This window comes from Manacus vitellinus, unplaced genomic scaffold (assembly GCF_001715985.3).
Source record: "Manacus vitellinus isolate BGI_N305 unplaced genomic scaffold, ASM171598v3 scaffold_56_pilon, whole genome shotgun sequence".
Taxonomy (NCBI): domain Eukaryota; kingdom Metazoa; phylum Chordata; class Aves; order Passeriformes; family Pipridae; genus Manacus; species Manacus vitellinus.
In genome coordinates, this window is record NW_021940660.1 from 3,147,995 (window position 1) to 3,166,610 (window position 18,616).

The 18,616-nt window shown below is 39.5% G+C and overlaps 1 protein-coding gene across 1 annotated transcript in view; it reads left to right on the forward strand.

Annotated features, from left to right (window-relative positions):
* The window catches only part of DPYD (dihydropyrimidine dehydrogenase), a 338,474-nt gene extending 321,802 nt beyond the window's left edge, over nt 1-16,672 (forward strand). Inside the window, exons 22-24 of the mRNA XM_029963231.1 lie at nt 1,897-2,040; nt 12,506-12,646; nt 15,232-16,672. Coding sequence (XP_029819091.1) covers nt 1,897-2,040; nt 12,506-12,646; nt 15,232-15,402 — 456 coding nt within the window. The 3' untranslated portion in view covers nt 15,403-16,672. The remainder of the gene's footprint in view (nt 1-1,896; nt 2,041-12,505; nt 12,647-15,231) is intronic.
* The last annotated feature ends 1,944 nt before the right edge of the window (nt 16,673-18,616 follow it).

Genomic DNA, 18,616 nt, shown 5'->3' on the forward strand with positions numbered 1-18,616 from the left:
TCTGCTAAAAGTTCTAGGCTTTCTAAAAGTCTTGTAAAGAATTGAGTTTACATGTTTGTGCTTTAGAGCCTATTGATTAGAATGAAATTAAACAAATTCTTCCTTCTACTCATTTTGCCTTATAAAATAATCCTGGTTTTACTGTCTTATTTGACTTTAGTATGTAAGGCCGCTTCCTTACTTCTGTTTGGAGTAATTCATAAAGCCTTATTTTAAGACATCCAAGAACAATTCTCATATGGCAACTGCACAGAAAGGAAAGTTTGTTTGATGTCTGTAAGGAAGCCCTTGAACATGACATGCAGGAACCAAGTTCTCATTGAACAGACACAATAAGAGCCCATGGACAATGGGGAAACTCTGACTACACCTACCTTTGGGACAGATGGGGTCTGCAATATCCCTCACAGTTCTGGCCTTGCATTTGCCCAGACTGAGGCTTTGTCTCATGGTTCAGTTCCAGCCTGCAGGAGGGCACCTCCTCCGGGGAGCTCCAGGAGACTGCAAGGCTCATGCTGACTTGCTGTTAAAAATGTGTTGAGGCCACAAACCAACTCTTGGAAGCAGGGAAGCATTTCAAGGACCTCACCCTCTGGCTGTATGCTCAGAGTGCCAAAAACTGAACAGCCAAGAAAGCTTCTGTTTGTCATAGCAAGAAGCCTGAGGTCCCAGGGTTGGGTACTGTGGCTGACGGAACTCATCGAGGAATTTTTCTCCTAAGGATTAGAAGAAGGGCAGGGTAACCTCTTCTGGATTTACTTCATTTTAAAAAATAATAATTTGTAAATTTTTAAATAATTTGGGGTTTAAAATTCACATTGAAATTCCCTCTTAAAAAATTGATGACTGCGGCAGTACTGTATCTTGTTCGATATGCTCTTTGAGGTTGTATTATTAGCGTGAATTAATGCTAGCAGCTGCCGAGGCTGTGTATCCCCTGTTACTACCTGCTGGTTTCTGCAGTACTGCTGTAGCTTCTGAACAGGGTTTAGTTAGGTGGATAAAATACTTTTGCAGAATAAGAAACTAGTTTCAGGGGAGGAAGGGCATGATCTATTGCATCAAGCAAAAATCCATTTTTTTACCATTTTCACTCACCGAACTCTGTGATCGTGGCACACTACAGTTGTCCATATCTCTGCTAGGTAAGCAAAGGGACTTTTTCTGTCAGGAAGCGGAGTGTTTTATGAATCCTTAACCAGCTCTTTCATGTTCTTGGGTGAGACATGAGTTTTGCAATTCAGTGAAATCTTCCTCTAGACTTTGCTTAATTGGGTTCAAGGATTAAATGTTGCAGAAAAGATTGCAAGTGGGACATGGAGGTAAATTAGGAGATTATAATGTGTTTTAGTTCATTTGGTGTTTGTTAGCCTTACTTTGACAGGTCAAGACAGCCTTCTATTATCAGACTGCAAAATACATGTTTATAAGCTTTAAAAAATATGTATTGATATATTCAGATATCAATACAAGTAATCTTAAATACTGGTGGAACCCTTCTAAGTAAACTGGTAATTTTCTGATACCTTACCACATAGTATAAAATAAAATAGAAATAAAGTTACACATTTGAATTATTTAACATGATACATTTTTATATACAAGCAAGTATGCAATGGGGATATAATAGATTGTGAGATGCTGACCTGCAATTCAGCTATTTTTCTGCTGTGGGATATTAATATTTTAATATTCAGTATATATTTTCAAGTCAGATCCCAGTGTTCATATTTGATTTTTATTCACTTCTCACTCTGGTGCAGTCTTGCTGTTTTCAATTTCAACTTCCTGAATAAGAAGCAAGTCACGGTCAGCATGGACTTAAGGTTTCACCTGTGGGATCAGACTCACCTTTTTACTACCCCCACTCACTAAGCATAATCATTTTTGTTTCAGAAACTACCCAGTTTTGGGCCTTACCTGGAACAACGCAAAAAAATAATAGCTGAGAACAAGATTAAACTGAAGGCACAGAACATGACTGCTGTGCTTCCCGAGAAAAAGCATTTCATTCCGAAGAAGCCCATTCCAGCAATCAAGGTAACAAAAATATATGCTTATGCATAGGAAATGATCGGCCATCAGGCAGTTGACATGCACAGTCATTTCTGGCAGCTTGAGTTGGTTATTACTGCTTTTAAGCTAGTTAGAGGGCATCAAAGACAACTGTTTATGCAGACTTTCTAGCTTTTAACCAAAATCAATGAGAAATGATTTGTGATGTACATGTATAGGTATTTCTCTAATGTCATTTTTCAAAATGAAGATATTCAGGCAATGGAACAGTAATTGCAGAACAAGCGGGGGTAATGCCTTGAAGAGCAAAGCAGAATTGTTTACAATTTCTTTCAGTTTGAATGCTACAGTATGAGCTGTTTTGCATGATACCTTTTGATTACTTGCAATGTGCTAAATGCCTCCATCCCTCATGTAGGATCAATGGAAAAGGTTGGTGTTCAGTACATATAAAAGCTGTGTCATAGGTTTTCAGACTGAACTTTTAAAGCTGGAGAATGTTTGTCTAAGTAGCTGATCCACTGTCTACAATGAGTAAATGTCAAGGCAGAAATAAAACCTGTGACCCCTATCTACTGCATAATATATACATTGAAGCTTTTCTCTTCCCTTAGTTAGCCAATAAATATCAATAAAATGAAACGGCATAAGCTAATTATTCTAGGTGTTCACTTCAGAGCTGACTTAAACTTCGAGTCTGATTAGAAAAAATAAGTGAGCAATTTATTATTTTTCTTTTTAAATCGTGATTCACATGTAGACCCTTTTATAAAGCAATTAGAAAATTATGTCTGTTGATTTGTTGACTGTTTTGCTCATATATGGGAGAATATCAGATATCTACAGGTAGGTAACTTTCCCTGTATGATCACACCTGTAAGAATTCTTGCAAAAATAAGGTCAAACATAAAATACAATATGAACAGTGCTCAAAATAACACATAATTACCAAGAGAATTTTGCAGTTTACCAGTATATCCAGTATTCCAAGCTAACTGGTAGAATGGCAAAACCAGCCAAGGAGAAATTTTGAATCATCTTCCTGTTTAAATTAATGGTTTGCCACATCTATAGACCTCTCTCAGATTTCTGGACTGCTTATTTTGGTTTATGTCATGCTTTTGAAAATCACTCTCCTCCTCTTGTGCTGAGGTTCCCTTCTATATGTATACAAGTTCCAAAGAACAGCAATCTACTCTTTTTTTTCCCCCCACTATGATGAGCATTTTCAAAGCCTGCTTGACCTCCGAGGTTTCATGATTCTGTTCTCTTTGCAGGGAGAGAGTATTGATGTAGGGAAAAAGAAAAAGAAGAAGCAAGAGCCAATAACTGCATTTTCAATGAGATAGCTTGCTTCTGAAAACAGCAGAAAACCAAAAAACTGATACCATCCAAAAGCAAATAAACCAAATGAAGGAAAAAGTTTAGCAAGAGGGAAAAACAGACATAAAGACTTGAAAAAACATAAATAAAAAGTTGAGGTCAATAATTTATCAAGCCTAACTCCAAGTACAAAAGCAAAGAGATCCAAGTAGTAGGAGACAGATTAAAAAAAAGAAAAGAGGCCCTTCTGCAGGGAAGAGGAAAATGAATTCCCCCAAATACAAACTTTTGTTTAAAAGATATTGAATACTTTTGAGTGGTGTCTGAGGAGCTTCTCAGCCACTGAAATCAGGTTAGCCTCTTTTTCACACCTTTGGTTAAATGAAACTGAAGCAATTAGAAGAAGATAGGCGTCGCCAAAGCTGATTCGTGACAGTCTTCCAGTCTGAACATCTCCTTAATATTTTAACCATAATGAGAAAAACAGCAGCAAGAGAGGTTGTACTTTGTTTGCATGGCAAGGTTTTGGTGTAGTGTTGGGACTACAGGGGTGGTTTCTCTGAGAAGCTACTGGGAGCTTCCCCAGTGTCTGACAAAGCCAAGGGCAGCTGGCTTCAAGCCCAAGCCCATTAGCAATGGTGGTAGTGCCTCTGGGATAACATATTTTAAAAGGAGGGAAAAAACCAGCAAGTCAAAGAGAGGAATGAGAATATGGCCTTGTCAGGGATCTGCTTGGCAGAGAACCATGAAATAAAGCCCTGGAGGAAAGAGAGGTAATATTCAAGGATCACCTCTCCCAAGCTCAGGAGCAATGCATCCCAACAAAGAGGAAGTCAGGGAAAAATGCTATGAGGCCCTGAACAAACTCAGACACAAAAAGGAAGCCTTCAGAGGGCCACCAAGATGACCAGAGAGCTGGAGCACCTCTCCTATGCAGACAGGCTGAGAGCTGGAGCTGTTCATCCTGGAAAAGAAAAGGCTCTGGGGAGACAGAGACCCTTCCAGTACCTAAAGGGGCTGCAAGAGAACTGTAGAGGAACTTTTTACAGGGGCATGTGGTGACAGGACAACAGGAATGGCTTTAAACTGAAAGAAGGCAGGCTTAGATTGGATATTAGGAAGAAATTCCTATGAGAGTGGTGAGGCACTGGAACAGCTTTCTCAGAGAAGTTGTGGATGCCCCATCCCTGGGAGTGTTCAAGACCAATATGGCCTGCTGGAAGGTGTCCTTGCAGTGGCCCATGGCAGGGGGGTTGGAACTGGATGACCTTTGAGGTCCCTTCCAACACAAACTGGTCTGTGAATCTAGGTGATAGGAACATCTCAGTAGACCCTAAGGTCAGTGAAGAAGGAGGGGGAGGAGGTGCTCCAGGTGACAGAGCAGAGGTTCCCCTACAGCCTGTGGAGCAGATATCCTCCTGCAACCTGTGGAGGACCCCATGCCAGAAAGAAGAATGTGACCTCATGGGAAGCCTGCACTGGGGCAGGCTCCTGGTAGGACTTGTGACCCCATGGAGAGAGGAGCCCACGATGGAGCAGTTTTGCTGGCATAACTTGTGGCCCTGTGGAAGGGGCCCATGCTGGAGCAGTCTGTTCCTGAAAGACTGCACTCCGTGGGAGAGACTCACACTGGAGCAGTTCACGAAAAACTGCAGCCTGTGGGACGAATTCGGGAGGGACTCCACTCTGGAGCAGGGAAAGAATGTGAAGAGTCCTCCCTGTGAGGAGGAAGGAAAGGCAGAGACAATGTGAAGCCAACTGCAACACCTTCTAACCCTAACCCATTCCCCTGCACCCCCAAGTGGGGAGGAGGTAGAGAATTTAGGAGTATAAGTTGAACCCAGGAAGAAGGAAGCGGTGGAGGGAAGGTGTTTCATTATTTGGTTTTATATCTCATATATATACTCTGATATGATTGGCAATAAATTAAACTAATTTCCCCAAGTCCAGTCTCTTTTGCCTGACACAATAACTGGTGAGTGATCTCTCCCTGTCCTTGTCTCGGCCCATGAGACTTTCAGTATATTTTTTGTCCCTGTCCTGCTGAGGAGGGGAGTGATAGAGCAGCTTTGGTGGATACCTGATTTCCAGACGGGGTCAGTTCGCCACAGATGCCCTCTAAGAAATAGGAAAATACCTGGGTTTTTGTTAAAGTAGGGCATTTGCCACTACAAAGGGAGGTTTTAATAAAGTTGATTATTAATAGATCCATGTATTATTATATAGTGGTGAAAATCTGCCAGGAGGATTCAGAATATTCATTAATGAAGCTGAGTGAAGCTTAATGAAAAAAGGTGACTTATCTGATACCCTTCCCTGATCAGGAATTCTCCATGGAGAGAGGCAAAGGAACTTGGACTTGAGTGATTTATTTGTAACTGTCCAAGAAATGTTCACATTTAGAATTACAAATCCCAGACCATCTTCAAGTAGTTCTATCTTGGCTGACCCTCTAGACAGAAAGAATAACATATTCACTAACTGAATATGTTAGTTCAGACTAGGATATTGGGAGTAGTAATGGTCAGTACCTGGTTCTCATAGGTAGTCCCAGCTTAACTCTAGCTCTCCGGAGCAGTGAAGTGACATGCTGGAAAGCTGATGGGACCTGAGAGATAGGTGCCCTTGAAAGAGGTATGACCCCTGCATTGGCTGCTTGTGTTTTTGGAGAGTCGGTGCAAATTTCTTGATTCCCCCCCCAAGTTTCCTAATCTGCCTAATCAGCTGTTGGGTTGGTGATATGTAAATTCCAACATTTTTGTAAATTCCACATACTGTCAAATTGCCTTTTTTTTTTTAATCAATTTAAAAACCCTCTGCGATTATCCAAAATATAACTTATTTTTGAATCTCTTTTCCCATGGCTGTTCTCTTTATTTTCTCTATTTTTCAATATTATTTGAAACTGCACACTTTGATGTTCAGCAGAGTTGTTTATTCTTTTCTCACTTGTCTGTAATATCGGAATTTCTGCCATATGTGGATATGTGCCTTGGATATTTTCTTTTCAGTTGCAGTTTTGTACAGCTCCCACAGATGGATTTGCCTATTTCAGGTTACCTCCTTATTACTTTAATTTCTTTCCTTATATGTTCTTGTGTTTTCTTCCTAATAATTTAGTTCTTTTGCCTTAAGGGCCTATACCACAATATTCAGTCACTATTTATCTGCTTATTTTATTTCTTCCTTTTTTTACTCCACAAGTCTTGCTGTAGAGATTGCCTTGTTTGGTAGTTCAAACATTCTGGCATAGCTCTGTTTGTCAGCTTAGCTAGGGCGTGACATGGTGTTCCACCTGTTGGAAAAATATCCACAGAGATCCTCAAGTTTAAATTCCTCGTGTTTGATCTAGTTCAAGTAAACTTTAGTCTTCAGATATGGGCAGAAATCCTAGAGTCCAAACTTCCTCTTTCCCTCCCCACTCTGAGTGTGGCAGGAGGACTGCCTCAAGTAGCTCTGCAGTAGAATAGAATAGGAATTAGAATAGAATAGAATAGAACAGAATAGAATAGAATAGAAAAAATCATTTCAGTTGGAAAGGACCAACTGCCTGACCACTTCAGGACTGACCAAAAGATAAAGCATGTTATTAAGGGCATTTTCCAAATGCCTCTTAAGCACTAACAGGCTTGGGGCTTCAACCACCTCTCTAGGAAGCATGTGCATGACCACCCTCTCAGTAAAGAAGTGCTTCCTAATGTCCAGTCTGAACCTCTCCAGCACAGCTTTGAACCATTCCTACATGACCTATTGCTGTATACCTGGGAGAAAAGATCATCAGCTCGCTTTCTATTTCCTCCACTCAGGAAGCTGTAGAGGGCAGTGAGGTCACCCCTCAGCCTCCTTTTCTCCAAACTAGACAAGTCCAAAGTCCTTCGCTGCTCCTCACGGGATGTTCCTGCCCTTTCACCAGCTTTGTTGCCCTCCTCTAGATGCATTCAAGTACCTTCACATCCTCCTGAAATGGTGGGGGACCCAGAACTGTACACAGCACTCAAGGTGAGGCCACAGCACTGCTGTACACAGTTGGACAGTCACCTCTTTTGAGTGGCTGGTTGTGCTGTGTTTGCTGCACCCCAGGTTGTGGTTTGCCCTCTGGGCTGTCTGGGCACACCACTAGCTCACAATGCACCTGCTGCCCACCAGAACCCTCACATCCCTTTCAGCAGGGCTGCACTCCAGTCACTCCTCTCCTAATTTATACTTCTGCCCAGTGTTTCTCCATCCTAGATGCAGAATCTGGCATTTGGGCTTGTTAAATTTCTTCCCATTAATCATTGCCCAGTGCTCCAGGGCACTGTGCTTCTGTGGTTGAAACTGGAATGACTTTGTATTCCATATCATGGCTGATTAATTATAACAACAGCACTGCAGTAGTTATGGTGCTATGTTCTATCTTAACATCTTGCTAGTTTGCTTGCCTCTGGTCAGGACAGCACACCAAGCAGAAGGTTCCGTGAGCTGTCAGTAGTGTCTCCTACTGTGTTTTCTTTTGCAGATTTTTTTTATCTAGAATGTATCTGTTGGCAAGATCAGCAAAAGTTATTTACTTTGATAAGATGTTTGTCAAGCTGCATTTTTTCACCGTGATAGTATCTCTTCATCTAGTTTTTAAAATACCTACAAGTTTCTTGGATTTTCTTCAATTTAAATTAAAATTTGTACCAACTCTACACTCTTCTGGTTCAAATGTTTTCCTGAAAGACACTCAAACATGTTAAACAACATCATATCTAAACCAGAAAATTGAGATGCTTTGTTCCGTTAATATTTTACATTTTCTGAACATTGGTCATTGTATTCCACATCTTTATTTTTTGCTCTGTTTTTGCTCTTTAACCAATTTGCAATCCCAGTTCACGACTACCTGATTTCAGAGCTCTGTTGTGTCACAGGCTCCTATCAGAGGCTTAGTCAAACATAAAAATTACTGGGGTTTTTGTTTTTTGAGTTGTTTTTTTTTTTTATTTGACAGACCTCACAGTCTTCATAAAGAATTGTGATAGATTCACAAGGCATAATTTTCATTACAGAAACCTTATTAAATAGTAACAAAAATGTTCATCTAAGCGTTCAGACAACACTCTCAGCCACATGGTGTGATTTTTGGAATTTTCCTGTGCACAGACAGGAATTGCATTTGATGATGTGGGTCCCTTTCAACTCAGGATAGCCTATGATTCTGTGAGTTATTTTGTAAGCCCCACTTTAGCTGGTACCGCAACTGATTTACTGAAAACAAGGCTTAGAGGTCCCTAAATCTCAGAGCACCTTTTTTAAGTATTGGCAAAGTATCTGTAATCTTTCAACGTAAAGTTAGTTTTAATCAGATTACATGTTTTTGTTAGCTGCTTTACTGTAAATTGACCTTGGTCATGTACCCTCAGATTCTGGTGACTTTTTCTTCCATACTCCATCATTTTGTTTCTAACATTTCTTCTTTTCATCTCTCTCCCTCTGTCCGTACCTCATCTTTATTACAGAAAAAGACCATGTGGAAGACAGGTACCTCCCTAATGTGTGTTCCCTTTGAACTTGCTATGTGAGGTGCAGTACCTGCACTGTGTATGCCTTTCTAATGAGAGGCCTGTGATGTTCATCATCTCTAGAGCACAGTGGGGTCTTATACGAAAAGGTCTGCGTGAAGATGGACACAGCAGGTCTACAAGGAGCCAGAGCTCAATCATGAATTGTATTTACAAATATGGGTTTACTAATATGATGGCTAATGAAAAGCTAATCACCATAAAATGTTTGATACCTTTAGATTAAAATGCAGCTATTATAGCATTGCAAAAATAATATCCTACTGAACAGATCTGCTCCTTGTGTATACTCAAAATCACATCTACCTAGCTTGGTGACAAAAAGAATATTTTTTCTGTACTCATTAGTAACACAAAACTCGTGGATTCTGCTCTGATTCTCTCCATAGCAACTGAATTCCCTGACAGTTCCAGTTGCAGGACTACATTCCTCTCCCAGTTCATTCAGTACAGTTTTGTTAAGAAGAGCAGGACAGCACAGCAGTAATTAAAAGGAGCACTCCATGTCCTTGCCATCTCAAAGGTGCAGCTTAGCAAAAAATTTAACTTCCATCTTTTTCTTTCTTTTTTTTTTTTTTTTTAGTTGCTACTGGTAATGCATAAGCCAGAAAGAACACAACTTGACTTTCAGAACCTGGCTCCTGTTTGCAGGTCTGGCAGTTGGCAAAAAAAAAAAAAAAAAAAAATTAGTCTGTAAACATTGCACATTTGATCTGGAGGCCACTGAGATATATCAAGTGTGGAATCCCATAGTGCCATTTTAGACAGTTGCTTTTTGGAGTGAAACCACTTTAAACAGTGAAAGCTGATTATTTCTTGCTGCACTGTTTATTTTGTTCCAAACATTTATGGTTTTATGAAAACAAGAAGCCCTGAGATGCTGTAAAAGAGTGCACCTGCAGAACATCTTTTAAGTACCATTGCTTTTTTAGTCAATAATGTCTTGAAACTTTGCAAATGAATGAAGATACAGTTTTTGCTTGAGAGAAAAAAGTGATTAAAAGACACAACAGCAAAGAGGGTAAATCAGCAGTAAGTCATTGACATAGTCTTTTGAAATCACTTTCAGGCCTCTAAAATGCCATCATCCTCCCTATTTGGGATTCTAAGTCCCCAAAAGTGTATTTTTGTAAGCTGCGAGAAGTGAGACTTAGTTACAAATTCAGAAATCACCATGCTTTATGCATTGTTTTTGTTATTCCTTTTGTGAGTTTGTAGGTGGAAAATCAACTTTGATTATGCTGTTGCAAGCAAGCACTTCCTGAGCTATCTAATGGTATCCTAAACTTTGGATTACCTCCCCTGTGTCCTCCAGCTGCTTCCCTGGAAGGCCGTTAACCACTTCACTCCTTTCCCATTTAAAAAGCCTTTTCTAATTTCCAGCTTTGCATTTATTCATTACTGGCTTATAATTGTGTGTTCTTGTGCCAACATTGTCATTTAACTTAAATAGGTCTTTCTCCTCCCTGATGTATATATAGACATCATATTCTTGCTCTGCCTTCATCTTCCTAGGCTAAACATCTTGTAAGGTTTTTTTTGTCTTCTCTCACAAGCAAGGCCCTCCATTTCATGATTATTTGAGTAGCCCATCTCTGCAACCTGCTTGAGCTCTGTGGGTTTTGTTAACATCCAAACAATATTTAAAGAATACAGATGTGAATCCAGAACCTCCCTGAGAAAATTGCTTATGCTATTTAAACATATGCTTTTGCAGACTGAAAAGCCCTTCACTGTCAGGAATCTCCCCATGTTGATACTTTTGCAACATGGGCAGGCAGTGGAAAGCTTCTTCGTTGTATGTTGCGCAGATTTTACATCGTTTCTTTAAATTCTTCAGTACACAGATCATCACTTGCAGGAGACATGCATTTTTGACAGTGGAATGTTTGGGAGGTATATACACACAAGAGAGGATACTTAGTATTGCTGGGGGCAGTAGATCACACAAAGATGTGAATTTTGAAACCTGTAGCACGTTCAAAAGGTGGGACTTGTCAACAGACAAGCCTACATGAGAGTTTAGAAAGCTGGAGCTGAATTCTACTACCACAATATTTCAACTGACACAGAAGACTGCAGACACCTGAGAATTGTAGCAACCTGAAAACTGCTGCAAATCCAGTAAATCCATGAACATTTCTGAGTAAGAAGTGGAACTGAAAACACAGGGATATGAGCAGTTCCTAGGAGATCACATTTGATTTAGTTACTGTAGCTCATCAGTGGAGTCACAGTAAAGGGCTGCATGTTCAAGTCTTGTTCTAGTAAAAAGTATTAGTTGAAACACTTTCATAGTAGTTAATTGACCTTTTACAGTAGTTTAAGCAAACAGATTTTACTTCAAATTTGCAATGAATTTGGACCATGCACATAATCAGTTCACACAGCTCTACTGATGAGTGCTAACTCATTAAGCTGTGATAACTTGCTCACAGTCATCTGTCCACGCTCATCACGCTGCCTTTAGCAATGTGCCATAGCTGTTTTATGCTGGAAGAGCATTAATGTTCTCTGCATGTTGCTGAGAAGAACTGGAAGGCTTTTAGCATTGAATGAGTGCAACCAAGGTATTTCACATGTCAGCAACTCAGGGGGTTGGCAGAGAGAAAACATTTGAGTGTTTTTGGAACAAGAAAACATTTGCCAGTCTCTCTTCTTGGGCATAGGATTTGGTTGAATTTTCTACCTCAACAGTCATTAGGAGCAAATTCATAGATACTACTACTGCATCCAGTGAAGAAAAAAATTTGTCTCTTTACATAAAAATACTATTGTAGAAGTGCTGAAGGCCAGGTAGACCTCATTCTTTCAGAAAGCAGAGCTGGTTTTGCAAGTTCTTAGCAGATTAGGAAGACACTTTCTCATTTAATTCATCTAGCAGAGCTTTCCTTTAGAGCTAACATTGATAAAGCCACATTAACCATTGCTTTCATTTGGCATAGGAATAATTAGGGATGTTTAGGTTTTTTTCAAAGTAATGCTGCCCAAAATAAGTTACACAATGAAATTTTAACTTGCTGTAATTCTGTTCTTCTTCAATGAGAGTGGAAAACAATATATATATATATATAAAGCATTGTATGAGATTATAAATCATACAGGTGATTTATAATTTAAATGCAACATACTTAAAATGGTTGCTGATAATTTTGGAATAATTTTTGGACTAATAGGAATAAGGTTAGTATTGCTTGTTCAAAAATATTGAGAAACAGAATTCAAAAATAAATCCTTATCATGTTTCTTGGCAACACAAAAACAAAGGTAAACACTTTGAAGTTTATAATTTTGGGCAGACTTGTCTGTGTCTCTTATTTGGCTTGATCTTGAGCACTTTTCAATCAAGGACCAAATGTGTAACCTATTTGTAGAATGTTTGTACAACAGTATATACTTCTAGTACTGCCTGCATTCAAAATGTGCCTGTATGGAGCATTCTTTGTATTTTACAGGAGGTATGAAGGTCAACAACTTGGAAATTTAAAAGAAAAATCCTAAACATCATCAAAATGCATGGCCAAACCTTCCACATTAAAGTACTAGAGAGTGTTCCTGTGCAGCTGTAGAAACTGCTTAGGTATCTTATAAATGAGTCTTTAAACTATTTTTTCCCCTAGGATGTAATTGGAAAAGCACTGCAATATATTGGAACATATGGTGATCTGTGCAACACAGAGCAAGTTGTGGCTCTGATTGACGAGGAAATGTGTATCAACTGTGGCAAATGCTACATGACCTGTAATGATTCTGGCTACCAGGTAAGAGCACAGCTGTAATTAGCAGAAAGGCACGATGAGTTATCTTTCTGCTGCTGGGAAGAAAGAATTCACCTTCTGTTAATGAGCAGGTGGTAAAAACAGATCCCTAAAATACTGGATTCAAACCCCAGCATGCTCCAAGGCCATGGCACACAGGCCCTGCCTGAGCTGTGTGAAAGGTGGCGACACTGCCCAGCAGAGCGTGTCACTGCCACAGGCCCTCCCTAACTGCAAGTGGGATTCTTTTTAAGAGGAAGAAAATGAAGAAGTCCCAAGTTACATGGCAGTAAATGTAGTTCTTGATGGTTTTCAAGTACATGAGGGAGAAAGGGAGAACGTGTCCCTTCCTGACAAGGGCTGGTCTTATACAGATCCTTTCTCCAGGATAACTGTCATGGTTTAGAGCAGCAGGTTGAAGTTTGCAGAAATCATTGTGACCAGCAAATAGCAAAATTTTGACCTGAGGCTCCTGTTTGCAGCAAAGTACTCATCTGATTTCTGCTTACTATGGTAGCATAAGATGTATGATATGTATCCACATGTCTTCGTGTCATTCTGTGCCATGTCCACTGGAGCTGATGGACTGGTCTGCAGCAAAAAAGGCAGTACAGGAAAACTCGCCTCTTTTAGAAAACCAAAATATGGTCTAGCATAACTGTCATGGAATCCAATATGCAGTAAATAAAAATAATTTCTACACAAAGTTTTCCATAAATCTTAGTCTGAAAATAGCTTGTCAGAAATAAATACTCTAAATGAGCAGCAAGTTTCCTTTGGACACACCATGAGTTTGTGTTCATCTTTGATTCAGTCTAATCAGTAGTAGGTTTGAGGAACTGAACTACATACAGTCACAGAAAGAAGTCTTCCATTTAAAATCAACTCCTGTAATTAAAACAAGTATATCAGAGCAAAGATGGGTTTTTTTCCCAAGAAAATTAATGCTGCATTTAGGCCAAAGTAGATTACTACAGTAGCCTTTTAACTGTCTAAATTTTTTCTTGACACTGCAATCTTCACCTCTTCCCCTTCCATCAGATTTCCCATTGAAGGGGAGGATATAGCCCCTGGTGAGCAAAAGACCTAGGCACATTATATGGGTTTATATTTAGTAAAATTTTATTTTCTGTAACTGAAAAAAAATCAGCACTGAAAGAACCAAAGTTTAAAGCCCCAGGACATTTTCTAAGGACAAAAAAGATGTTTTTGCCTTATTTAATTAAAGAAATTGAAAAGAAATTAATTGCAAAGAATTGCAAAGCAATTCTTAATTGCAAATAAATCAACACACACACCTCCTTCAAAATAGCATCTGCTCTATACTTCCCTTTGTTTCAGAAATTTCCATGCTGCTCTACAGAGCTGTCACCTTGTGTGACTCCAACGGAAAACCTTTCCTTAATTTAAAGTTAGCACTGTAGTCCTGACTTCCTCTCCCTCTTTGAACTCCCTTTCAAGATGTGCATTGTTGTTAGTGAGAGAGAAAGGAGTCCTCCTTAAATACTCACAAGCCAGAGCTCTCTTTGTGCTCAAGCTAAACCAAAACTCATAGATCTAGGGTAGTTACTACCAACTTCATGCCCTTTCTGGTTGCTACAGCAACTTCTGTGCCGTCTGAGCAGTGAAACCCCAAATGTAGCAAATCTGCCTTTGAAGCCCATCTGCAGCAGCACTCAGTACCTCGTATCACCTCCCTGCCTGCCCTAGTTGCTGACAGTGGTCAGGGAGATTTGCTAAGACACTGCTTGTTTGCACAGAAGCCAGAGTTCAGCTTTCAGGCCTGATTTTCCCTCCTAAACTCTTAAAGTAGATGTTCAGTGTTTTGGGCAGGTTTTTCTAATATTTTACTTTTCTACTCTTGCTTCTTAAACATTGAAGCTTTTGCAGTTGTGTGATGCTTTTGTTTTTGCTTTTAATTGCTATTTCCATTATACCAGGAGCTTATTTCATTGAGACTGCAATTGTTATTTCACATTCAGATACAGTTATCACCCTTATTGGTAATGAGGATTCACTGCATGGAATGTAAGAACTAAAGGAAGGTCTCTGTGCCCCAAACTCTGATATCCCTTTTGAAGACTTGCAAAGGAAAATAATCACATGAGACACAGTGTGCTGTGTTTTTCCCTACTGTTTATTAAAGTAGATTGTTTCTACTGTGATGAAAATAAAAATCAAAAGAATGCATTGTGACCAGCATTGTGCTGAAGCCGTACAGGCATGGTCTGGTGTCTCCTCTGAACCAATACCCTGGCACATTGCTATCTTATGAAATATTTCCTTCATTTGAAGGAGAAATACCTTCTGGGAGTTTAAATATCTTGGGCCAAACTCCTCCTTTTTTAACCAGCCCTTGTGACCTATGAGCTTTTGCCAAGGTATAAGTTGGCCCACATCTCTAAGTTTCCAGTGTCCGCAGAGGGGGTTGTTTTGTTCCCTGCCAGTTGAACAGTTGCTATAGCTGCAGTGCAGAATCACACCAAGATGTCTGCAAGTGCTGTAGCGCAGGAAATGCAGACACTGAAATGGGAGCAATTTTGACCTTTTCTGTGAGTGACATCAATAATGTTTATTCCTGTTCACAGGCTATCCAGTTTGATCCCGAAACCCACCTGCCCATGGTTACTGACAGCTGTACAGGCTGCACCCTGTGTCTCAGCGTCTGCCCTGTTATTGACTGCATCCGCATGGTTTCCAGGACAACACCCTACGAACCAAAGCGCGGGCTGCCCTTAGCCGTGAACCCCGCGTGTTGAGGTGATCGGTCCGACACCTAACGTGAACTTTACACTTGTTTGGTGCAATCGATTTGCTTTCTAATTAGTCCTTGAAAATCTACTCATATAAAAAAAATATGTGGTATTGATAGCCGTTACAATGAACACTGCTTTCCAATTACTGTTCTTACAACAATTAAGTTCTGAAATTACAGGAAGGCGGTTGTGGCTGTCAGTTGTCCACTATTTGAAGTGTAACTTTCTCCTCACAAATTCATGCTGTGATTTCAAAATTTCTCTATAGACTCTTTAATGTCTATGTATTTTCTGGCTGGAAATATAATTAAGAAAGCATTTTTAATGAACTACAAATCAATGTACAAGCTAACTGTTTTTAGGGAGGGCATTTTGTAATTAAACATTACATTTAGTTTTAAAATAGTTTCTTAGAAGATGTAATTAACTACATAGCATTCAAACAAGGCAATTGGCTTCTATTTTTCTATAGACAGAAATGAAAGGTAGTTTAAAATGGGATTTAAGAACTGGATTAATCACTTTCAACTACTACAACATATGGTAGTGTATTTTTATAATCCTTTCTAAGTCTTTCTCACACTAGTCACTTTATAGAATGAATTTTCTTTGCACTGACACATGCTGGACTGTTCAGATTTGTGTGTTGCATGGCTCCTTGACTGTTGCTTCCTCCCCCCAGTGTAAAATCTCTCTGGGAACAGTTAAACCAGCTTATTAGGAAGTCCAAGTTGCATTTCAGGATTCTGAGAAGCAGCAACATTTTTTTGGTCCAAGCTCATCATCTAAATAACTTTTTAATTGTGCCAATTAATATTCCAGAATGTACACGTTACAGGTCAGAGAGCTGATTATGTGCCAATGGACTACACACCCCGCAGGCTGTGTTTGCCAAACACTCACACACAGGACAAACCAGCAAGGTGGTTTCCCCCAGTGCCGCTTCTTTGTACTTATGGGTTATGTATGGTTGCAATAGTTTCACAGACAAAAATAAATATAGATTTGTCTGTCTTGCTAAGCAATATCTCAATTTTAATCCAGTTCTCACTCACAGTAGGAACTTTCTAATATGAACATATTGCTGTCTGCTTTACTTCACTTAAGAATATAAAGCCTTTAGTTTCATAACAATAATAAATGATCTATCAATTCAATTTCTTATACCGTATATTGTGAGCTCCAAAGGCTTTGATTAAAAATATACTGTGCCTTTTGTATCTTGATTTATGGATTGTACACTGAGTTATAAATAAATTTGAAACCAACTTGGGTTTGTTTGTGGTATATTTTTCATTTACTAAACAGATTTTTTTTTTGTAGAGCCTTGTCAGTTGGTGTTTCATGATCTCTAAGACTCACTCCAGGAATCATTAATGAGTTAATTCATGTGTATGTTATTTCATTGATTGCCTACAGTGCAGAATGTAGCATGCTCTTTGCCCCTCTCTGACACCTCTTTGTCTGCCTTTGACTTGCCTTCCTTTTGCCTCCCTTCCCCCATTACTCATACACACACACACACTGGGTGTACATATTTGAACATTTTGAAGTGTCATTTCATTTAGTGTCCTTGCACCACAAACACTGTTTTACTGGCACTTTGGGCTTGCTTGATGGGATCCCTTAGCAGGCTCAAACCCAGTAGTGTCACCACTAATAGCTTTCTCTTAATTTTTTAATTTTTCTATTTATCATTGTGGACGTTTCCCACTCAGATGAAACAGGTACTGCTCAGAAAATATTTGCCTGAAACTTCTTTAAAGCTCTTAGTCTTCTGATAGTTTCTTATCTTACACAAGCTACAGAGGACTCACAGGAAGAACAAGCTGTTTTTGAATGTTAGTGGCAAAGTTTGGAGAGTCTCTGCATGCGCTGCTTGTACCTCTACCGAGGAGCTGGCTGACAAGCAGCGTGCCCTTGAGCGGGGCGGAAAAAGACATCAAAATCAGATCATCTGAAAGCAGCATTTTATGTTCTCAGACAGCAGATGCAAGGAAAAGCAGCTGTCTTCTCCCAGGCTGTTCCTATGTACTTATTTCATATCCTGAGGGTGAGAGGTGGCGTATCACCTGCGACTGAGCTGGCCAGGGTCTCCAGGTCTTCTGTTGCTGCATCAGCAGACCTGATTACCTTGCTGCCCTGAAGACATCACGCCTGGTAGCCTGGCTTCTTTTAGATACAGGACAATGCCAAGAGACCTAATTTAAGTATTTAAGCACATATACATCATAAGTGTAACAGAAGTGTAATCACAGCTTTTCCAAGAATATTCAGTAGTCATAGGACATCCAGTATTCCCAACTAGCTATAAAGTAATCTTTGGAGGGATAAAGGCCTTCTTTGTGAATCAAGACTATAATTAAGACTATAACTTGTTTACTAAAGAAGAAATAATGGGTAATGTTATGGAGGTTTTTTTCTTACTACTCACTCTCTCCCCCACTCTTGTTTGGTCAAGTCCATTAACAGTTTCAGGAAATGCATTCCCAAATGAATATTAATAGTTTATAACTTTGACAGTCAGCAATAAATCTGTGTGTTGTAGGAACTCAAAGAAATGGCCACATTTAGGTCTCCTGCAGGAATGTCTTTAAGTCATCGGGGTAAGGCAAGGTGTAAACAGGCAGGGGAGAGAGACACAAAGAATATATTCCTGGGATTTATAGGTTTTTCACATGGATCTTGGGGAATCCATCCCATTTGGTGCATTCAAGAGCCAAGGAAACAAATCAGAAAAATCTGGTCTGGTCTGCAAAGGCTGTAGCCAGTTATCAAAAAAGATATATGAATTTTCAAAGTGTAAAAGGCTCCAAATTAAGCATATGTATTTCAGTGATTTAATTGCATATTTAAGGAATTATGTATTGTTAAAGACATTGATGACATCCTCCAACCCTAGCCCTCACAGTTTTTAGACTTTGTCCTATTGATTACTATCATAAAATATTGTAAACTACATTTGACAAATTAAATTATGATAGAAGTGCCATAGCTCATCATCCAGTAGCATGTTCTTATTCATATCATATTCCTGAATAGAAGATCCTCCCCAGGTTCAGTGTATGCTCTGCAGGCCAAGAATTACTTGAAAAAGCTGCCAGATATGCTTGTGTGAATCCCAAAGCACCCATACACATTTATTGGAAAAAGAGATGTTTTGCCTCACTAACAGACTATACAGGCAGTTTGGTTTTTGGCCTCTACAATGAACTGA